The 24559-nt window shown below is 46.6% G+C and overlaps 1 protein-coding gene across 1 annotated transcript in view; it reads right to left on the minus strand.

The window, feature by feature from the left end:
- Positions 1-4514: 4514 nt before the first annotated feature.
- The window catches only part of LOC109897220 (VWFA and cache domain-containing protein 1), a 99429-nt gene continuing 79384 nt past the window's right edge, over positions 4515-24559 (minus strand). Inside the window, exons 14-27 of the mRNA XM_031833663.1 lie at positions 21038-21206; positions 20704-20846; positions 20034-20215; positions 19032-19142; positions 18363-18485; positions 17110-17326; positions 16611-16771; positions 16299-16385; positions 12464-12580; positions 11469-11620; positions 10891-11052; positions 10381-10458; positions 9541-9642; positions 4515-7843 (exon numbers count right to left, since the gene is read on the minus strand). Of these exons, the coding sequence (XP_031689523.1) occupies positions 7602-7843; positions 9541-9642; positions 10381-10458; positions 10891-11052; positions 11469-11620; positions 12464-12580; positions 16299-16385; positions 16611-16771; positions 17110-17326; positions 18363-18485; positions 19032-19142; positions 20034-20215; positions 20704-20846; positions 21038-21206 (2046 nt within the window). The 3' untranslated portion in view covers positions 4515-7601. The remainder of the gene's footprint in view (positions 7844-9540; positions 9643-10380; positions 10459-10890; positions 11053-11468; positions 11621-12463; positions 12581-16298; positions 16386-16610; positions 16772-17109; positions 17327-18362; positions 18486-19031; positions 19143-20033; positions 20216-20703; positions 20847-21037; positions 21207-24559) is intronic.

Here is a 24559-nt window from a genome sequence, read left to right on the forward strand (position 1 = left end):
TGGACTATACCCTATGGCTAATTAACTACACGCTACCTGTCAATACACACATCATAGAGAGGCTATAGCAATACAGAGAAGGGGAAACGAATCTACAGGTTGCGTAAATCGTTTTATGATCAAGCATAATGCATGCATATACTCTATTTCAAATAAACATTGCTCAAATATATACTTAACAAAAATATACAGTCAACATGCGACAATTTCAATGATTTTACAGATTTACAGTTCAATATATGGAAATCAGTTCATTTAAATAAATGAATTAAGGCCCTAATCTATGGATTTCACATGACTGGGCAGGGGCGCAGCCATGGGTTGGCTTGGGAGGGCATAGGCCCACCCACTTGGGACGGGTTGGACCTACTGCCAAATTCTCTAAAACGACGTTGGAGGCGGCCTATGCTAGAGAAATGAACATTAAATTCTCTGACAACAGCTCTGGTGGACATTCCTGCAGTGAGCATGCCAATTGCCCTCTTCCCTCAACTTGAGATATTTGTGGCATTGTGTTCATTACAAGGTGCATCTGTGTAATGATCATGCTGTTTAATCAGCTTCTTGATACCTGTGAGGTGGATGGATTATCTTGGCAAAGTAGAAATGCTTACTAACAGGGATGTGAACAGATTTTTGCACACAATTGGAGAGAAATAAGCTTTTTGTGTGCATATGGAAAAATTTGGGAATCTTTTATTTCATCTCATGGAACCAAACACTTTACATGTTGCATTTATATTTTTGCCCAGTATACATTGCAATGTAGGATAAAAGCCCCAGGCAATACTTTATTTAGCCTATAAGTAAGAAATAAATAAGCCTAAAATTAAACCAGGATGAGGAAAATGGAATACCATGTCCCCCTGCTGTACAGATTATAAACATGAATGGCCAGGACCTTTCCCTCAGTCAGCCAAAGTCAGTCAATCCTTTTCCTGTGGGTGGAGACTGTGACTGAGTCAGACTGAGCAGTAAATGGCAGCTTTCCTTCAGGACCCTCACAATGTCCATGTATATGTGTGTCAGTGTGCGCCTCAGATCAGAATTTACACATTGCAACCCACTTAGGAAATATTCACAGCACAATTATGTTTCTAAAAAGGGATGAAAAAAAAAACAATAATCCAAAATAGATATGATGCTCCTTTTTCCTCGTGAGATTTTTGGCAGCTATATATGTAGGGCTATACGCACTGTCACAATTAAGGGATGGAAAAATCCTGCACGCAACTGGTAAATTAAATGACAGGCTTTAGACTGAAGCGGAACTATACCTCATTTATGCATAAATACAGTAAATCAAACTAACCCACCTAATGTCTGATGGGAGGGTGAGTGGAAGAAAAGGCCTATTCCAGGGATACAGGCTATTTACTTGTACATAGCCCATCTATAATTTAGCCCAAACAACTACCTCTCCCCCTACTGCATTTATTTATTTATTTTGCTCCTTTGCACCCCATTAATTCCCTCTACTTTGAACATTCTTCCACTGCAAATCTACCATTCCAGTGTTTTACTTGCTATACTGTATTTACTTCGCCACCATGGCCTTTTTTTTTGCCTTTACCTCCCTTATCTCACCTCATTTGCTCACATTGTATATCGACTTGTTTTTCTACTGTATTATTGAATGTATGTTTGTTTTACTCCATGTGTTACTCTGTGTTGTTGTATGTGTCGAACTGCTTTGCGCCATCTTGGCCAGGTCGCAATTGTAAATGAGAACTTGTTCTCAACTCGCCTACCTGGTTAAATAAAGGTGAAATAAATAAATAAGAGGGCTTAAATGAGAGCATTCTCTAAACTGTACTGTGTGTGTGCCTACCTGCAGAATGACATCTCAATATACTGACAAATTGGAAGACGTGAATCGTTGAGAACAGTGTTTTCTGTGAAATGATGGTCGGTGATGCTTGTCAGTAACAAGATAATGGACAGCCATGATTCATTCAAAGCAGTGATAAACAACAGAAACTCCCCTCAAGAGAACAATTAATTCATCTATTTTTCTTTCTCTCATTTAGACACGCACGCACGCACACACACACTATCTCCCCTCATCCTAAACTCATAAGTCTGTCCCTGTGTTCACCAATGCGAATCAGAGATTCTTTGCACATGTAAAAGGCAACACAGGAAACTCAACTACATAGGTACAATGATACAAATGGGGATGGGGGTGCTGGGTTGAACTGCTATGAGAATGATTCACAGCTCCACCGAGTGGGAGTATGAGAAGACACGAGGAAATTTCAGTGCTTGTTGGGACCTGTGAGTGGGTGTCAGCGAGTGACTGAGCGGGCAAAGCGGGTACCTGGGAGGCATGTATAAGTGATGTAGGCGGACAGAACCTTGAACCCTGAAGGGCTGTGAGCGAGGAGCTGTGTGTGTGTGTGCGCCGAGTGTGTGGGAGTGGAAGAGGAACGGTTATCTCAATTTTCGATCCAGAAGAAGAAAAATACTTATTTGTAGACCTATCCATTTCATCCATTTACATGCGCTTCGGACATTCCTTGCTTTTAATCCACGACACTGGATGGTTGTCCTCACCATACATTTGCACATATCTGGGCTTGAAGAACAGAAAATCACAGATTTCAACAAGATCACGGAATGGATTATGCATGAGCAGGACCACAGTCCGCTCTCATCTACTCAGCGCCCTTCAACACAACTTTCCCTATGTCCCCTGACATTACAATTAGTAATGGTATCAGCCTCAACCGGTGGTCCTAAACCACATAGATGAATAGAAGGAGCAGGAAGCAGATAAGTATAGGCCGACTTCAGAATATTGTGGCCGGTTTGATCATGTGTATAATATGCTTACTCCCAAGTTGGCTGGGAACGCCTTGGGTGCACCCAGAATGGAATAATGGCCCGAGGAAAGTAGGAGAACAGTGAGAGTGCTCTAATTCCCGAGCAGATCCCTGGCAGAGAGGGGGAGAAAGATTGAGACAGAGTGGAGCTCCTCTCTTCTCCCTGATGGCCCTGGCCCCGGCCTTTAGCACTGCAGAACTATAGCTGGTCCACTTCCCTGTCCTGCTACCCATGGTCATTAAGGGAAAAAAAAACCTTCAGCATGTCCTTCTCTGCATCTGAAGGAGAAACTTTGTTTAGAAATATGGAGAGACCTGGTTAAATAGAGGACACACTGGATGGCACTTGAGTATTCCCCCATTATTCATACCTGATGGATTATGCATGTCCTCCTCAACCGCTCTACATTCATATACCTATACATTATACTTTGATCATTATTTTTTAAATTTTTTTTAATAAAAACTTCCAAACAGTGATGCTAAAACATCACTTTGGACGTGTGCATTCACCACCTCCAAACGAGACGGACTATAACGAAACATGCATGTTCTTAATTCTACATGAATCAAAACATGTCTTCAAGCTGCAAAGCTGTTTGTTACATAACTCTATATGGCAATTCAGATAAATAAACGATGCTCTCAGGCAACAATGCATCGCTCTTCTCCTACCTCCCCCCACCATGGCCAACTGCTAGCTAAAACACGCCGTCCGGGATTGAAAAGTCATTTTGTCTCGTACCTTTCAGTTGTCCTAAATGACCTTCCCAACCCAATCTAGATGGGCCAGTAGCCGAAAGGTTGCTAGGTCGAATCCCCGAGCCGACGAGGTTAAAAATATGTCGCTCTTGCCCCTGAACAAGGCAGTTGACCCACTGTTCCTAGGCCGTCGTTGTAAATAAGAATTTGTTCTTTAACTGACCTGCCTAGTCAAATAAAAGGTTAAAGAAAAGAAAAAATATCCAACAATAAATAAATATGGGTTGGAGACACACAGCAATTTGGTCCGGACACTGAGGATGAGGCTGGATGGCGGAGTAGGTCGTCTCCATCAGTTAACTCCTACTGCATCTGTACTGGGCAGACACGACATGGTGCCCCACTGACGGACCTAAGAACATGATGATCCAGTAGTAAAATGTGTCACTTTGTAGGCCTGCCATGTAGTACTGGGATTGTGTCTGCCATGGGTAGTGTTTAAGGGGTCATGTTATTGCCAAACTAAGAGTAACACTGTCTAAACTAAAAATGACTATGTTGAATTGAATATTGAATGGAGTAGTACATTATGGTACACAGTGAATGAAATACTGAGGCAGTACACGGTACACAGTGAATGAAATACTGAGGCAGTACACGGTACACAGTGAATGAAATACTGAGGCAGTACACGGTACACAGTGAATGAAATACTGAGGCAGTACACGGTACACAGTGAATGAAATACTGAGGCAGTACACGGTACACAGTGAATGAAATACTGAGGCAGTACACGGTACACAGTGAATGAAATACTGAGGCAGTACACGGTACACAGTGAATGAAATACTGAGGCAGTACACGGTACACAGTGAATGAAATACTGAGGCAGTACACGGTACACAGTGAATTAAATACTGAGGCAGTACACGGTACACAGTGAACCGTAGCATAGTAAATGGACAACACATTGAAAGAGGCAAGGGGTTTAAAATGGACTTTTCTTTTTATCACATTCACATTGCAATAAATCTCCATATTATAACTGTATATGTTTACACGGGTAAAAAGGAATGATATACACACATCGAAGTTCCTTCAGTACATGAATACAATTCATAACGTTCGGTATAAACACAATTATACTTGCTTACAACAGCTGGTAAATACTGTTAATGCTCTCTCCTGTTAACAATGTTCTTACTACAACGGAACTAAAAACAACTGTAAAGACAGTTATTCGCAGCACTACTCAGTAAATGTAGCTCCTGTTTTTCCAGAATCAAACCCACTTATGCTTTGGTACCATCCTGAGTAGGAAATATGCACTGACATGACAAAATCAGGGGGTACATTCACCAGAGCGGCGTCGTGTTTGGAGTAATGTTCAGGGCTACGATTTCAGTGGTGGTAGTTAAGAAGAGGACAGTAGATGCTAATTGTGACTAAATCAAATGACTGCTTTTAACTACATTGAGAGGAGAGTACCACAACATCCCATAATGTCAGCTTTAGGGTTAAAGCGACATTGGGGTCAATTCTATTTCAGGAAGTAACCCGGATTAAAACATTTCTAAATTGAAATTAAATTGACCCATAACCTGTCCAGAACTCATTCAACTCAACAAACAGGGAGAAAGTTCCAATGCAGTCTAAAATGAAATCTCTTCCTGTCAACTGATATCGTCTTTCGTGACATTTGGACCCTACTTGTAATAACAATGTGAGGCTTTTAAAGACGATTGCTCTCCAACTGAAGTGTGTAAAATACCACAATGGCAGTCTGTTTTCCATCCAATATGGACCTAAAGAAAGGTAGACCTAATATCATCGGAATCTCAGCGTATAGTCAGATCGATACCATGTGCTGAAAAATAGCTAAATATACTCAAATATCCGAGCATCATTTTGAGCACACAATATTTCATTTTCAGCATAGACACATGGAGTGTAACAACACATCAATAGCTATTTGTAATATTTATTTTAACATATGTACACTTTATACTATTCATTCAGAAAAAAAAAGAGACATTCTTTACCCAAACTAAATGAATATCATGAGGACTAGCACACAGTCATAGGGGGGAAACAATTAAAACATGTAATGATGCCTTCAATGGAGATGACCACCTTCCTACAATCAGACCAAACACACGCACAAGCAGAGTGTACACACACACACACCATGACTGTAGCACACGCAGAGTGTACACACACACACACCATGACTGTAGTACATGCAGTGTACACACACCATGAATGTAGCACACGCAGTGTACACACACACACACACCATGACTGTAGCACACGCAGTGTACACACACACACACACACACACACACACAATGACTGTAGCACACGCAGAGTGTACACACACACACACACACAATGACTGTAGCACACGCAGAGTGTACACACACACACACACACACACACCATGACTGTAGCACACGCAGAGTGTACACACACACACACACACACACACCATGACTGTAGCACACGCAGAGTGTACACACACACACACAATGACTGTAGCACACGCAGAGTGTACACACACACACACAATGACTGTAGCACACGCAGAGTGTACACACACACACACACCATGACTGTAGCACACGCAGAGTGTACACACACACACACCATGACTGTAGCACACGCAGAGTGTACACACACACACACACAATGACTGTAGCACACGCAGAGTGTACACACACACACACACACACCATGACTGTAGCACACGCAGTGTACACACACACACACCATGACTGTAGCACACGCAGAGTGTACACACACACACACACAATGACTGTAGCACACGCAGAGTGTACACACACACACACACACACCATGACTGTAGCACACGCAGTGTACACACACACACACCATGACTGTAGCACACGCAGAGTGTACACACACACACACCATGACTGTAGCACACGCAGTGTACAGAAGACTGTTTTTTTTATTAATTGACCGCAAAAGGAACATAAAAATGGATGCAGCCACAACAGCTCTCGCTCTCACACACACACACACACACACACCTCTGTTCAACACTAATAGGTCCCACTCAGGCATAGAGACAGAGAGAGCCATAGCTTGGTCAACCAGGTCCAGATGCCAGTGTGAGGTCCGAAGACAGACCAACCAATTCCACCAAGCCTCATCATACTTTTATTTTCAGGCAGATAACAGGACACCAAAGCATGGGCACTGTACTTCCTGTGTCTGAGTCATTCTGCCAGGGTCCTTGCATGCCCCATCCTTATTCAGTCATACAGCAGCCCCAGTGACTGACGGTAGGCCAGGTGATCGGAGTACGACACATCTAGTTCAGACAAGTGGGTGGGTTTCTCAATGTCTTCTATTCAGCTCGTCCAGTTATCGCAAAGAGTTTATCTTCACAACGACTTCTGATTCTCAACTGAAAATAATCAAAACGATAGCGTGAATAACCACTGCCTCGATGCATCCTCGACAGAAAGCGAGGGCAGTGTGCAGGAGAGGCTCTCTGTGGTCCATGATCAGCCACTCTGGTTACCTTAGCGACCAGAGTCCTTTCAGTTCAGCTCCAGCCACACGGTCAGTCTCTACTCTGATCCATCTCAAATCCAGTTCAATAAATAGTAGAAAAATAATCCTTTAATAATCCTTCCTTTTTTATCGCTGTCTTCTTGAACATTGTAGATCCTTTGTTTACACTTTTAAACAAGTTCAGACCCTTTTAGAATAAGGCCAGCAGCTGCCTCACCCCCCCACCCCCATGTTCTGAGCTGAGCTCACAGGGGCTAGTGTTTCTCCTACAGTGTATGATCTTCCAAGGAAACTTCCAGGGGGGGAGGGGGGGGGTCTACCCTATTCTCTCTCAGCCCACCTCCCCTCACCCTGGCTGGGCCCAGTGGGAGCCTACATGGTGGTGGAGTCTGGAGGTGACGGTAGTGGTAGCATTGCATGTCAGGGACCCCGCCAATGTAGCGAGGCGTAGCCAGGTCGAGGAAGAGGGCCGGAGGAGAGCCCAGGCCTGGGGGGGGGGGGGGGGGGGGGGGGGGGGGTGGAGGTTTAGGATCAGCACTCTGCGTCCACACTGTGCACGGTGACGGCCGCCTGCAGGCGGTGCGTGTGGAGCGGGTGGTGGTAAGGCGGGTGGCGGTACGGGTGGAACTTGTGGCTGAGCAGCGCCGCCGTCTGAGGGGGCGTGTCCAGGTCCAGGTCATCGTCGTGGTTACCCACGTCCACGCCGGCCGACAGGGGGTCGTTGTTGCAGGGAGGGTTCTCGCTGTCCTCCTGAGGACTCATGGTGCTGTAGCCTGATGTGACAAAACACAGGAACACACGTGTTAATACACATTCAATTTACATACATACATACATACATACATACACACACACACACACAGTGATGTGTCCCAAACTTGGATGCCATGCGATTGCTTCACTGCCTCTTCCTGTAATCTGAACAGCGTACTACGACAGAGCAGTAGAAACGTCTGCAGCAAATAAGCAAGACTTTTACACACCAGAGGAGACTCACGGCGATCTATAATTACAGTCTCAGGAACACAATTCTTGGCCATCACGCCTCATTAATTACATCCGTGTGAAATCCCAATCGTTGTAGAAATCTCTGGAGAAAGAGAGCTGTACGTGCAGCGAGTGGTGTGCGTTGCACGTGGGGTGGTTTGAAGGGGCGAGCTAAGGGAACGTTTGTGCCCCCGCAGTGGAGGGGAAGAGCGCGCATTCAAGAGGGGGGGGGGGGGGGGGGGGGGGGGGGGGTCGCCTACACGTTTGAATCAATCCCTCCATCTATTCCTCCATCCATCTCCCCTCTGAATCCCCGCAGATTATTGCCACTGCAACGTCGTACATCTCATCTCTGCCTCTGAAACTGCCAAACGCCCAACACTCGGCAGCCCTCAGGCCCTTTAGACTCCGAAGAGAAAACATCAACTCTTAGAAAACACCAGAACTGTCGAAAGAAGAGAAACTTGCTGAGCGTAGTGGAAGGTAGATCGGAGTGGATGATGGGTTTTAGAGTGGGCAGTGGTTGGGCATCTATCGGGATCTATCTCAGCGAAACAGAGAGGTACTGAGATAGACTTGCTAGCAGAGCTTCTGAATGGGATTTGGGCTTTCGAAATGTTCTCTGAAAACAGTCAGAGGGAACTTCAATAGGATCCGGGGGAGAGGAAAGATACCGACCTCAGCGCCAACGACTGTATAGCCCCTCTCTCCTACCCACAACTCCTGCCATCTCCTGATGAGAAGACATTTCAGACAGTGCTACTGCTGTTGTCCTTCGGCGTCCGTCCGTCCGCCCCCCCCCCCCCCCCCCCCCCCCCCCCCCCCCCAGAGGAGCACAGGGTGTGAGAAAACAGAGACCGCGACTGAAACAGAGGATGTGAAAAGGTCAGGAGTGAGGTAATAACTTACACAAAGACATAATACACAGAGAGAGGCTGAATTACTAATGCCCATGGCAGGATGTCTGTTTGCCTGCAGGCTGTTAGACAACATCCTTGACCCCGAACAAACACCAAATGCCCCTCCAATTCCCTGGCGGGTGTACCAGCAGATACCAGCTCAGTGTTTCCACACACTCAAACACTGTGTTAAAATGTGTTTGAGTGTTAAAACCTGTGAGTGTGTGTGTGTGTGTTCAGAGACCCTTCAGCTGTGTGAGTGCGTGGACCGTGGGAGGACACCTCCGACTGGGCCGAGGAAAAGAACCGGCAACTTTTTAACACTTTGCCGTCTGCCCCGAAGCGCTTCCGTCCCCTTTCTTACACTCTCTCTCTCTCTCTCTCTCTCTCTCTCCGTTTCTCAACTGCCTCTCCTCCACTTCCCTCTCTGATCAGTGGTTACACAACCGGCGGCAGCTAGAAAGAGACTCGTCTCCAGAGGAGAAGCGAGGGAACAACAAAAGGCAGTGTGTGCTACCTGTTATGTGGGTTTTCAGACTTATACCCCCCCCCCCCTTTCCCCGGTGGTCGTCTTGTGGTCTTACCGTGGTCACTCTCCGTCCCTGACCGTCCCCAGTACCTCCTCCGGCGTTCAGGGCTGTGGGTGTGTCTCTCGATCACCGCCGCGATGAACCGGGTGTTGCTGACTGGAAGGAACAACAAGGCAACAATCCAGGTCAACTCGAGGGCAAAGGTTAGCGAACACACGGTCAGATCAAGTTAGAGGTGCAATATTTATTAGCTGCTCAGCGGTCATTTCAAGCGAGAAACTAATCAGGGATTGTGCCTTTAACGAGGGCTCTGAGAGTTCCTTTCAGGATTGCAACGGATCACCGCCTTACAGAACACTTGAATTACTATTGGAACCCATTGGTGAGGAAAAGCACACGGACACTAATCTACACCGAGTGTACAAAACATTAGGACATAGACTGACCAGGTAAAGCCATGATCCCTTGTCGACGTCACTAGTTAAATCCGCTTCACAAATCAGTGTAGATGAAGGGGAGGAGACGGGTTAAAGGATGATTTCTAAGCCTTGAGACAAATGCGACATGGATTGGGTATGTGTGCCTTTCAGAGGGTGAATGGGCAAGACAAAACATTTATGTGCCCTGGAATGAGGTATGGTAGTAGGTGCCAGGCGCCTGTCAAGAACTGCAATGCTGCTGGATTTTTCACACACTCAACAGTTTCCCGTTTTGTATCGAGAACGGTCCACCACCCAAAGGACATCCAGCCAACTTCACAACTGTGGGAAGCATGGGAGTCGACAAGGGGCCAAGCATCCCCGCGGAACGCTTTCGACACCTTGCAGAGAGTCCGCGCCCCGACGAGAACTGAAGCTCTTCTGAGGGCCACCTCAGTGTATACAGCATACTTACTGATCCCCCTGTCTTCGTGGCTGTCCTCGTCTCGCTCGTCTCTCTCGTTATCCAGGTTAGACATCCTGACGGACATCTCTGTAGGGGGGGGGGGGAGAGCGAAGGATTCTCTTTAGCCAGGGTTAAGGAATGACAGATATTACCATTAAGAAGAGTCCCCTCTGTGTGCTGCAGCGTCTAGGAAGGTCAGCCGTTAATTTTTACCTATCATTCCCATGGCGGCCGTTGCAGCGTCCTCTAGCAACACTAAGACTTAAGGTGCTCAGAAAACATCGGAGCAATAATGGTCTTGGAGTTGGCTGCACCTTCATAGCGGACTTACACAAATCACTAAGTGGTCTCGAACGACAATAACATTTCCTGTGCATCAGACTTGAATCAAACCTAAAATCGGAAAAAGGTCGACCGGCGTCACCGACGTTGTCCAGCTTGCATGAGCCAAGCAGCTGCATTTACACAGGCCGTTGTTTCTGGCTGATGGTCATCCTAAGTACGTCACGGTTGTCTTACCCTGTGCAGCCAGAGGGGACATGTGTTGATGTGAGCGTCGGTGGATCTGGTGTCTGTAGGCGTAGACAGCCAACACCAGCACCATGATGCAGCCCATAATACCCCCGGCAACCGGCCCAACCGGGGCACTCTTCATCATGTTCAGAGACACTACCTCTTCATCTGGGAGAGGGGGAGAGGGGAGAGGGGAGAGGGAGAGGGAGAGGGAGGGGGGAGAGAAGGGCGAAGGGTTACATTCCATCTATAAAAGGAGAAAACTCACCGGACAAGATTGTCGGTCTGCACAGCGCGGGCCGTTCATTTGCCGCCGGTGGGCGACTGACTGCCGCCATGTTCGCCCATTTCTACATGTAGAATAGGATTTCAAATGACCTCCGGCACAGAAGTGCCAAGTACTATAGGCTGAAAGACAATCAACAATTCTACCGGTCTGTCCGAGCCTTAAAGTTCACTAAATATTTCTCTTGGAGGACTATCACATAGCTGTGGGACATCAAACGTCATTCCACAAAGTCTTTCCCACTAGCTCATTCTGTTTGCATGACCTCGTGACAGGACGGTTTATCTGAAAAACTCACCCAGCATCCCCATGCCATCCATGTAAGGGCTCTTGGCCCCCACGATGCCCCCGAAGCACTCTTTCTGCAGGGCACAGTAAGGCTTGTCCAGGTGGGTCTTCCCATCACTGTCCACCATGCACCACTCACAGTCCAGCACGCCAAAACAGTCACTGAGGACCACAGAGTAAAAGGTCAGAGTTAATCAAGTCTATGACGTACAAGGGATTTCCTTCACAGTTCATCTCAGCGGAAATTATTTGTAATCCGAAACGTTGCTCTTCTGAAATCAGCGTCACTACATGATTTAATCCATCCATGTACCAACAGACGACAAGGTGAGGCCTAAATTAAAGTATTTCCTCCCCCTGTCGTTCCCCCAGGTTGGTGATGTGGGCTGTAATGGGTCACAATTTATTTGGCATAGTCCATCTGTAGATGTTCTACAAAATGGTCATACTAGCAACAGACAGTCTCTTGATACGCAACAGACAGACAGTCTCTTGATACGCAACAGACAGACAGTCTCTTGATACGCAACAGACAGACAGTCTCTTGATACGCAACAGACAGACAGTCTCTTGATACGCAGACAGACAGACAGTCTCTTGATACGCAACAGACAGACAGTCTCTTGATACGCAACAGACAGACAGTCTCTTGATACGCAACAGACAGACAGTCTCTTGATACGCAACAGACAGACAGTCTCTTGATACGCAACAGACAGACAGTCTCTTGATACGCAACAGACAGACAGTCTCTTGATACGCAACAGACAGACAGTCTCTTGATACGCAACAGACAGACAGTCTCTTGATACGCAACAGACTGTCTGTCGATAAGCAATTGCTTGCTAAGGTTAGGATTAGGTTTAAGGTAAGGTCTAAAACACAGGGGATTAGGGTAAAGTTGGGGATTAGTAGATTGTGAGTTGAAATTGTTACTGTTTGGTCCGTAGAGCATCGACAACTGGACTACCCAAACAGAGTGTTAAACCCCTTTGTGTGCTCTACCTGCTGGTGAAGCGTTGGCTGCAGCGGGTGTTGATACACTGGGGCAGGGTGTCCTGCAGACTGGAGTCCATCACCGTCAGAGACAGGGGCTCCTGGTGCACCTCGCAGCTGGGGTTCCTGAAGAACAACCGCACGTGGTCAGACCACGATGACCGTGGACCACGCGGTCGGGCACCAGAAACGCATGACCCGGCGACCGCACGGTCAAACAGCAGCAATGTGCAAGCCAAAACCATGAAAAGACACCTGGCACCGGCAGTCAGGCTAATGAAGTCAGAGAACCGGCGTGGCCAAAACAGTTCAATCAGTGAACGGAAAAGACAAGGGATAAGGACGGTTCAATTATCATTTAGGATACAGGATTTCAACAGCTCAACTGAGGGAGAAACTAGCATTATAGAGAGAAGGTCAAAAGAGGGAACACGACACGTGAATGCCGGACTGTCTGCAGAACGATAGCTTTGTGGATGATCTTATCTACGCACCCCCTTCATCCACCACACATTCCTCCACCCCCCCCCCCCAAAAAAAAGCCCCCGCCAGCCAGACGTAGAGTTTGTCAGTGGAATGATGCAGTCACAGTGAAATGGTTGACTGAAGACAGGCGTCTCGGTGTGTGCATTACATTTAGAAAATTTAACAGACGCTTAACAGTGCCTCCGCAAAGTATTCAGACCCCTTGACTTTCCCCACTGTTTGTTACGTTACAGCCTTATTCTAAAAATTTATTAAATATTTTTTTTTAAATCTGCAAAACACACACAATACCCCATAATGATAAAGCGGAAACAGGAATTACCTTATTTCCATAATTATTCAGACCCTTTGCAATGAGACTCGAAATTGAGCTCTGATGCATCCTGTTTCCATTGATCATCCCTGGGTTTCTGCAACTTGATTGCGGGCCTCCCGAGAGGCGCAGCGGTCTACGGCACTGTATCGCAGTGCTTGAGGCTTCACTACAGCCCCGGGTTCGATCCCAGGCTGTGTCACAGCCGGCCGTGACCGGGAGACCGATGAGGCGGCGCACAATCGGTCCAGCTTCGTCCAGGTTAGGGGTTTGGCCGACCGGGCTTTCCTTATCCCATCGTGCTCTAGCGACTCCTTTTGGCGGGCTGGACGCCTGCAAGCTGACGCCGGTTGCCAGTTGTACGGTGTTTCCTTCGACACATTGGTGCGGCTGGCTTCTGGGTTAAGCGAGCAGTGTGTCAAGAGGGAGTGCGGCTTGGCAGGTTTGTGTTTCAGAGGACGCATGGCTCTCGACCATCTCCTCTCCCGAGTCCATGGGGGAGTTGCAGCGATGGGACAAGACTGTAACTACCAATTGGAGATCAATAAACTGGGGAGAAAAAAGGGTCAAAGTAAAACAACAAAAATAATCCTTGATTGGAGTCCAGCTGTGGTAAAAGTCCAGCTGTGGTAAAAGTCCAGCTGTGGTAAAAGTCCAGCTGTGGTAAAAGTCCAGCTGTGGTAAAAGTCCAGCGGTGGTAAATTCAATTGACTGGACATGATTTGGAAAGGTGCACACCGGTCTTTATAAGGTCCCACAGTTGACAGTGCATGTCAGAGCAAAAACCAAGCCATGAGGTCAAAGGAATTGTGTCGAGGCACAGATCTGGGGAAGGGGGCCCAAAACAATGCTGCAGCCCCAAGAACACAGTGGCTTCCATCATTCTTAGATGGAAAAAGTTTGGAATCACCAAGAGTCTTCCTAGAGCTGGACGCCAAGCCAAAGTGAGCAATCGGGGGAGAAGGGGCCTTGGTCAGGGAGGTGACCAAGAACTCAATGGTCACACGGATAGAGCTCTTGAGTTTCTCTGTGGAGATGGGAGAATCTTTCAGAAGGACAACAATCTTTGCAGCACTCCACCAATCAGGCCTTTATGGTAGAGTGGCCAGACGGAAGCCTCTCCTCAAATAAAAGGCATGACAGCCCAATTGGAGTTTGTCAAAAATGCACCTAAAGACTCTCAGAGCATGAGAAACAAGATTCTCTGGTGTCAGAGGAAGGCCCTAAAAATTGTCAAAGACCCCATCCGTAGACTGTTCTCTCTACTACCGCATGGCAAGCAGTACCAGAGTGCCAAGTCTAGGACAAAAAGGCTTCTCAACAGTTTTTACCCCCAAGCCATAAGACTCCTGAACAGGTAATCAAATGGCTACCTGGACTATTTGCATTGTGTCCTCCCCCCCCCCCCTCCCAACGCCTCTTTTACGCTGCTGCTACTCTGTTTATCATATATGCATAGTCACTTTAACTATATATTCAAGTACATACTACCTCAATTGGTCCAACCAACCAGTGCTCCCACACATTGGCTAACCGGGCTATCTGCATTGTGTCCCACCCACCTACCGTCAACCCCTCTTTTACGCTACTGCTACTCTCTGTTCATCATATATGCATAGTCACTTTAACAATATCTACATGTACATACTACCTCAATCAGCCTGACTAACCGGTGTCTGTATGTAGCCTCGCTACTTTTATAGCCTCACTACTGTATATAGCCTGTCTTTTTACTGTTGTTTTATTTCTTTACTACCTATTGTTCACATAATACCTTTTTTGCACTATTGGTTAGAGCCTGTAAGTAAGCATTTCACTGTAAGGTCTACCTACACCTGTTATATTCGGGGCACGTGACAAATAAAATTTGATTTGATGAAACCAAGATTGAACTCCTTGGCCTGAATGCCAAGCGCCACGTCTGGAGGAAACCTGCCACCATCCCTACGGTGAAGCATGGGGATGTTTTTCAGCGGCAGGGACTGGGAGACTAGTCAGGATCGAGGCAAAGATTAACGGAGCAAAGTACAGAGAGATCCTTGATGAAAACCTGCTCCAGAGCACTCAGATCCCCATCCAACCTGACAGAGCATGTGAGGATCTGCAGAGAGGAACGGGAGAAACTCCCCAAATACAGGTGTGCCGTACATAGTGTCATACCAAAGAAGACTCGAGGCTGTAATCGCTGCCCAAGGTGCTTCAACAAAGCACTGAGTAAAGGGTCTGAATACTTATGTAAATGTGATATCAAAAGTTTTTTATTTTTTTTAAAATACATTTCCAAAAATGTCTAAAAACCTGTTTTTGCTTTGTCATTATGGGGTATCGTGTGTAGATTGACGAGGGGAACATTTTTTTTATTTTTTATAATAAAGCTGTATAATGTACCAGAGTGTCGAAAAAGTCGAGGGGTCTGAATACTTTCCGAATATACTGTATATACAGAGCGACGTTCATGTTAAGTGCATTCGTCTTAAGATAGCTAGGGGAGATAACCACATATCACAGTCCCTGCAAGCACATTTTCCCTCAGTAAAAGTAGTCGTCAGCAAAGTCAGTGCAAGCAGGAAAAGACAAGGGTCCGTGCTATCCGGGATCCTTGGGATATCCTTAGCCCATTGAAGTTGACATGTTAAGACGGTCAGGGGAATGGTTAGGTAAGGGTTTAGGTTATAGGGACGTCCCAGGGACCCAGGATAGCACTGACCAAAAGACAATTGTTTTCTGGGGAGAGAGAGACACTCTGAAGGGGTAGGTGTTCAGATGTTTTCGGGATGTGTCCTGACATGAGGTTGGAAGCTTGTTCCACCATTAGGGTACCTGAGCAATCATCACAGCCATTTGATTATTATGACAGACAGCCTGATGGAACGATGTTGGAGAAGATGACCAACAGAGCTACTAAAGAGTCTGCAGGCACTAAAGACTTGGCACATATACAGTACACACACGTCTCTTTACCATGTTTAAACACGGCAGGACTGTAATTGTTGTTGGCGGTAGGCTACGCAATACAGAACCGTAATTATGGATCCGAGCACTCACCTGTTTTCAGCGTAGCTAAGGTTGCCAGTACATTCATTGACCTCCAGGGGGCACTCACATGGACACTCACACTCATTCTGCTCCATCCTGCAGCAAAAGTCAGACAAACTTCAAAAATGTTTTCAAAAAAGAATCGACTTTTATCTACAGAGATGATACATTTTTTTTTTAAATGGATAGAGTTTAAATAATGTAAAGCATACTATCCCACCCTGCTCATACGACTATTCACACAGATAAATCGCTCATTCACAGTAATAAGAAAACCACCGCATCTCCTACGCAACTCGGTGCTCGGTGACCGTGTCTGACCTGTGACAGTTGAGACAGAGGCGGTCCACGGTGCTGCAGGCACAGAAAGCCAGCGAGTCGCACGTCTCGTTGACGATGCCCGCGAAAGCGTTGGTCCCTGGGATACGGGTCAGACGGTACTTGGAGCAGTGGCTCCCGTGGACCAGGTTCGTCAGGTCGCCCTGGGTGAAGGCGGTGGATACAGTGAGAGAAAGGAAAATACGCTACTATACTACGGTTGAACAAAAATGGCTCTTACGAGGAAAGCACCAAGGGCCTACAGTATTTTTGCTGTTCTTTCTTCTGAGTAAGCAACAGTGAGCCTGCTATATTATTTCCCACCACTTGGTGGGGCTATGACACTGATAGATATTACACATGTTGGAATAAACGTCCCTGGGCAAAGTGGTTTTACGAGGACAACACAGTGTGCATCTGTCTAGCAGTCGAACTGGGCTCGCACTCCCCCGTTTGTGTCGCAACCTAACCTCGGTGACCGCGTCATAACCCATCCACTCACAATGATACTGCTGTTGAACTTGTAGAAGCGCTGGACCGTGCGGTCACTGAAGCTGTTGCAGAGGTTCTTCTTGACAAAGTTGGGGTGGTTCAAGATGTCGTTGGCCACCAGCGGTTCCTTGTGGGTGATGTGCTGCTGTTCGGCGGGGGCGTGGCCTTTAGGGTCGATGAGGGTGGGGTGGGCCACCAGGTAACCCCTGTCCTCCATGATGAAACACCTAAACACACAGAGAGAGAGTGAGACTCCCGTTCAAGTACCAATCCGTTTACTGGTCAGTACAATGAATTTGACTTCACGCACTTGAGCCCCAAAAAACAGGAATGCATGCCCACTGAAACCCATCTGACTTCAACACAATAGAACCCAGAGCGGATGTAGAAGGCAGAGAGAACAGGGTTAAGTCAGAAGAGAGAGGGGGGTGGTAGAGAGAGAACAGGGTTAAGTCAGAAGAGAGAGGGAGAGCAGGATCTGGGGGTAAAGAGCGCCACATGGGACAGAATCCAGCTCAGCTCATTCTATTGTCCTCCTGAGCCCCATATTACCCCATCCTGCCTGAGCCAAACACAAATCAACCCCAACCAAGTCCCTCTGAGCCCTAAATTACCCCATATTGCCTGATCCAAACCCATTCAATCCCAACCGACCCCAGCCAGACCCCAGTCCTCTTACCCTGGGTTAATCCTGTTAAACATGAACCACTGAACACCAAGACTCTCAGAGAGAGAGAGAGAGCGAGAGAGGTAGAGAAAGAGGGAGGATGGGAGAGAGAGAAAGAGGGAGGATGGGGGAGAGAGAGGGAGGGAGAAGGAGAGCGAGAGAGAGGGAGGGAGTGAGAGGAAAGGAGGGAGAGGGAAAGAGACTGAAAAGAGAGGGAGAGAATGCAGCAGCATCTAACGTAACAGGATGTCTCTGGAATGCAATTATAATCAGCTTATCTCCTTTTGTCTCCATTTCTCTCCCTCCCTCCCTCTCTCCCTCCCTCTCCGCCTCTTCTAACCAGCATAGAGTTTATTTCTGGACCACAACAGAGAACTTCCGGCAGTCTCTTTATATGGTTTCTCCCACTGAGAAACCCACTGAGCAGAGGGCATGCTGGGTACTAAGTATTACGTGCCATTCAAATCAGATTCGCTTGATTCAAAGTCTTAAAAAACAAAACAAAGCCACCAGTGGGTCAACCCTCAGCAACCCTATCAGGCATAGCTGCAAACCTTTAACGACGGGAGAGAAGGAGCCCTCAAAGAATGACGTACCGGATCTTGTTACCCTTGTCCTGGTTGCAGATGGGTAGCAGGTCCAGCAGAACCTTGTACAAGTAACGCAGGGTGAAGTCTATGCCCATCACGGCTACCGCATACCCTGGGGCCATCTGAGAACTGCACCGAGAGACCGGAGAGGCGAGAACAATTATTAAAAACGGTACACATTTCATATTCTCTACCTACCTTCCCTGCTTGTGGAAACAAAACAATATGTCTGGGACGACGTGAATGTGTTTGATACCGTTCCACCTATTCCGCCCCCAGCCATTACCGTGAGCCCGGCCTCCCCAATTAAGGGGATACCAACCTCCTGTGCCCCCAAACACATGTACTCACGCTCAAACACGCCTACACACAAACACACACTGCGCCTGCATTATCAGAGCTGTATGTGTGTGTGTGTGTGTGTGTGTGTGTTAAAGATAAACAGAATATAAACACACATCTTAACATGCAGCCTGTGTTAGCGCTACCTCCGGTCTACAGCCTCCACAGAGATTACACAGTAACTACACATGCAGGAGAACTAATAAAACGTCAGTCTCTGGACGCCATTTCACACTGCGCCTTTATGTGCAGGTCACTTGTACAGCTTGAAATGCTGACGCGGCTATTTTTCACTGTATCGTGTAATTCTATGAAGGGCTCAAAACAAAGTACCTTGAGGCGTGGATGGTGTGGCTGATGGTGACCACGTAGCCAGCCCCGCCCACATCCAGGTAAGGCCCAGTGAAGGTGATGAGGCCTGGGTTGGCTACAGCGTGCTGGTACCTGTATGGGTCAAAGGTCAGTGAAGGTGATGAGGCCTGGGTTGGCTACAGCGTGCTGGTACCTGTATGAGTCAAAGGTCAGTGAAGGTGATGAGGCCTGGGTTGGCTACAGCGTGCTGGTACGTGTATGGGTCAAAGGTCAGTGAAGGTGATGAGGCCTGGGTTGGCTACAGCGTGCTGGTACCTGTATGGGTCAAAGGTCAGTGAAGGTGATGAGGCCTGGGTTGGCTACAGCGTGCTGGTACCTGTATGGGTCAAAGGTCAGTGAAGGTGATGAGGCCTGGGTTGGCTACAGCGTGCTGGTACCTGTATGGGTCAAAGGTCAGTGAAGGTGATGAGGCCTGGGTTGGCTACAGCGTGCTGGTACCTGTATGGGTCAAAGGTCAGTGAAGGTGATGAGGCCTGGGTTGGCTACACCGTGGTGGTATCTGTATGGGTCAAAGGTCAGTGAAGGTGATGAGGCCTGGCTTGGCTACAGCGTGCTGGTACCTGTATGGGTCAAAGGTCAGTTAAGGAGGTTGGCGGGCAGGGTCAGGGCAAAACAAACAAGTTGATGTGACATGCTAATTCCACGACGACACATGGTAGGTTCCGTACTAACTAAAGACGGGGGAAAATAAAGAGGGGAAGAAAAGTTGACTGACAACCATTCCTACCGGAACATTCCAGGGTGAAAATATACTCTTCAACTGCCGTGCAAAATGAAAAGTGTCACGCAGGGTTTTAGTAGATTCAAAACTTTTCCATACAAATTCAATCATTCTAACTGAAAACAGAGAAAGTTGTGCTAAGCCGGGCCAAAACGCTGTGCAATAGGACATAACTTTCTATCCCTCTCTAGGAGTCTGGAATTATTTCAAAGCAGCCCCCCCCCTCCCTAAATAAACCTCACCATTGTCTCCGGGTTGGGTCGAAGGCTTTGTCCATTAGCGAGCCGGGGTAAATCCGCAGCACCCCATTGGGCGTTGCTATGTAACGGCGCACAATGTAGCAGTTGAGGCTACTCATCTCCATGAGTGTCATCCATTCATCTGTGACGTGACTGGTCGCCATCACCTCGTTCCTGACCGACGACTGCAGGGGGGACAAAGAGGGACATGGCAGGGTTTCGTTTAGATGGGCCTGGGAAGAAGAGAGGAGCAGAGCTCTCTCTTTAAGCCCAGCTCGGGATCTCAAATACTCTTCTCCTAACACCCCCCCACCCTTTACTGAGAGTCTCTCTCCCCACCCCGTACAGAGAGGGGCTATGCACACAGAACGCTATGCACACAGACTGCCAAAAACATGGCGCTTTTCTCCAGCTTCTCCTTTAAAAGACACAGAAGGAAGGGTGAGAAAGAGACTTGAGCGGCAGTTCATTGCCTTTCTGTTGGGGGCGTTCGCTCGTGTGCGCTGGCTCACGAGTCTTTCCGGGTAGATGTCCGTTTGACGGCGTCTCGATGCGGACGCCGCATCCCTCTACGACGATCCCTACTGTTAAACGACCAGCATATTGACAGGAACTTTACCGTTTTCCCCCCATTTACCAATACCTTTACATAACTTGGTGTGTGTGTGTGTACCTTAAGGCCAGGGTTGGCTATGAGGCGTGTGTTGTCACTGAGGTAGGCTGTGTAGTGTTCCACCATGCGTTTGGTCTCTGGCTGACTGAGGTGATCGTAGGGAGAGGAGAAACTCCCTGCAGACAGCATCACCGTAGGGCTCTCTGAGAGACAGAGACAGAGAGAGACAGAGACAGAGAGAGAGAGAGAGAGACAAAAATGAATAACGACTTACAGTTCTACAAACATAGCAAGCTGTGAGACAAAGAACTCGTCTTTCAAATGCAACCTCTGCCTCTAGCCTGGGTTCCTCTGCCCCGGTCATCGACTGTATGGCCTTAGCTTTGGTTCTTACCGACGGTGGCCAGCTGTTTGAAGTGCAGACAGGAGGAGGGTTGTCCCAGCAGGTCCAGGCGGTGATAGAGCAGTTTGGAGCTGGGAGCAGTGTTCAGGTTCTTCAGGTGTTTCACTGGGATCTCTGGCTGGACGTACACTATGCACAGGATGAACGATGTGTCCTGGACCTGGGGAGAGGAGCGGAAGTGGTTAACGGGGCCATCTCTTGGGGCACAGACACAGACAGAGCAGTATAATATAGACACTGGGTGGGACGGAGAGAGGTGGAGGGAGAACAGGAGGGACGTTTTGTGTTGGCGCTTCGACTTAGAATAGAGATGTACAGAGCAGAGGCGCAGCTTGGTAGCCTAGTGGTTGGAGCGTTGGGCCAGTAACCGGAAGGTTGCTGGATCGAATCCCCGAGCTGACGAGGTAAACATCTGTTTCCCACCGTTCCCCGGTAGGCCGTCATAGTAAATAAGAATTTGTTTATCAACTGACTTGCCTAGTTAAATACATTTTAAAAAAACACATTTTCCTATGAGATTTGTACGATCCATTGATAAGATACGACTGATCCGAACTTGTGGTTGAGAAACTCGAGAACTCAGACACGACACACACTCCTACTCCTGTCCGGCTTCTCCTCAAGTGTGTTTATCGTCAGATGTCACAGCGAGTGTTTTATGACCCTGCCGCGCGAGCGTACACACACACACACACACACACACACACACACACGGTCCTTTCCCAGCACCCGCTGCCAATGAGATACACAGATAAATGTGCGGTGCGTCACGGCGGCGCCAGCGACAGACAGACAGCGACTCTCGCGTACGACTCGCCTCGTCCACATTTTTCAATGAACCACGTGGAGTGGATCTGTCTGGGAGGCTGCGACACACCAGAACCTTTTAGGAGCTCTGGTACAAGACATTCCTCAGCAAAGTTATCCTTTTAACGCTGACCTTGACAATATAGAGACAGGAAGGTCAACCTGAGCATGATCAAATAAAGTCAGTCATTTCCAAATGAAAGCACTTTTATAACTACCCTTCAAGATTTGTACGCTGTAGGAAATTGCATGAATTTTGACCATTTTATTTAACTAGGCAAGTCAGTTAAAGAACAAATTCTTATTTACAATGACGGCCTAGGAACAGTGGGTTAACTGCCTTGTTCAGGGGATTCGTTAACTGCCTTGTCAGCTCGGGGAATGGATCGAGCAACCTTTCGGGTACTGGCCCAACGCTTTAACCACCTATTACATTCGTGACATTTAGAAAAGAGCCCCCGGAGCTCGTTTTTCCTACTCACAGCTGTCCCCCACTTTTAGTTATGAAGTTGAGATGTTATTGACGCAATACAGACCAAATTGAAGTGTTGAGTTTTGTTTGCGTGTTCAATGTTCCTGTAAAGATAGAGGGGTGGCTGGGACAGGCAGTGTAGCTCTTGAAATTCTCTCTGTAAAGCTAACTTTGATCGAGGTTTTATTTGTCTATAATTTGTTTTTCCTTTTCACTGTCAGTACCCCCCCCCCCCCGGGGCATTCTGGCACCCTTAACATCTATAACGGTTGTGGACGTGACGGATCATATCTTAGCGTCTGAGGCTTGTGCATTCACCACATTTTGTGCGCTTGTTCTGAGATGTAATTCCTCGCACTTTTGACTGAAGCAATTGTTGATCTCTTGCAAAAGGATGTGTTCTAGCTAAAGATTCTCTTAGAACATATACACTGAAATGCTTTTCTCATACACGGCACTGTTTTGTTTAGATAGGAGAAGTGTGTCTGTGAATAGTCCTGGAGCGTCTTTTTAAAATCCTGTGTCCAGAAAAGTGGATCGGCAGTATAGGCACATGTATATTTTTGCATTTCTATATATATATATATATATATATATATATATATATATATATATATATATATATATATATATACACATATATATACACATATATATATACATACACATATATATACATATATATACATATATATACATATATATACATATATACACACATATATATACATATATACACATATATAAAGTAGATGGATCAACTCTGGATCAACTCTCCAGTAGGAGGTGCTGCCCAGCCTATGGTTTCATTTCTGATAGTGGAAGATCTGACGTTGTTTCAAAAAGGTACACATTCAACATATTTCGTACAAGGTTTTGGTTACAAGCAGGGCTTAAAATTAACACCCGCCACCTGCCAAATGCGGTTCGATTTTGGCATTGGGGGGTAAAGATGTCTATTTTACCAGTCAGTCACGTTGGCGAGTTGTCAGGATTCCACACTGCGTGCATTTCACTCCTGTTTGTGAATAAGAATAGTCAAGTATGATTACATTTATAGTCAAATAAATGCCGCAGAGGTTTTCAAATGATTTCTGCCGGTTTTGTTTCACCGCGGGTAAATGAATCGCTCAAGGTCAAAGAATTTCAAATCCTTTCGTTTATCCCACCTCAAGCTTCAACACTGCCTGGGCTAGGGGTTATGCGCACGCGAAGAGCTGATTGAAAGATGTGTTTTTAGAAGCGCTGTGCACAGGTATGACATTTGGTCTACTTTCCTTTCCTACTGAAGTGAGACTTTGGGCAAATTGACATTGTTCACAAGCTAGGTTGTTTTTCAATGTTTGAGTTTCAACTGCTCGGGAAGATAAGAAGATGAGACAACGCAGCTATTAGTCAGACTCCATCTCACAGGCACATGACTCTCAAGCCGTGTTACCAGGTGACCTCCCGCCCTTAAAGGGACAAGTGAACATTTTTATCTCATTTGCGATATTTTGGTTTAAACGGTTCAGGTCGCAAAAAAAAGAAATCAGAAATGAAACAATATACCACATTACTTCTTACAAGTAATACATTTCTTGTTTTGGAAACATTACAAAGCATGCTCATCTGTTTTTGTGTGTTTTGTTAGTGTAATTTTAGCAGGGGGAAAATATTCTGTCTGTTAAACAATTTGAGTGGCAGGAGATTTTTTAAATCTACCTGACAGTGGCTGGTGGACCAAAAATATAATTTTAGAACCTGGTTACAATGACGACAATCCTGTGGTTGAAGTTTCACACTCAAAACAACAGTTTACGTTGATGCCTTTTTGTCAAATCCAATGTATTTTCCACGTAGAAGCCACATCACAATACATTGACAAATGACATTGAAATAAAGTTTATTCAGCCAGTTTGTACTATTCAGGCTGTAATATGTGTGATTATGCAGTCGTAAGGCACTATGCCTTTCTGCTGGTTTATTAAAAAAAAAACATTCCAAATGACAACAAATGTGTTCGGACAGATTTAGATCAAGAAATCTTCTTGAAAGTAATAGTTGAAATAATATTTTCAAAATGATGGTTTTTGTGTTCAGCCAAGCCTTTTCCTTTGAAACAGCTCTCTACAACCTACAACAGCTCTCTTCCTGTGTTTCTCCAACATGCCAATATTTAGAAGTCCGCTTTCTTGGGTATACCGCTTTCTTGGGTATTCTTGGGTATACAGAGACAGAGAGAGAGAGAGAGA

This window comes from Oncorhynchus kisutch, linkage group LG10 (genome assembly GCF_002021735.2).
Source record: "Oncorhynchus kisutch isolate 150728-3 linkage group LG10, Okis_V2, whole genome shotgun sequence".
Classification (NCBI taxonomy): Eukaryota; Metazoa; Chordata; class Actinopteri; order Salmoniformes; family Salmonidae; genus Oncorhynchus; species Oncorhynchus kisutch.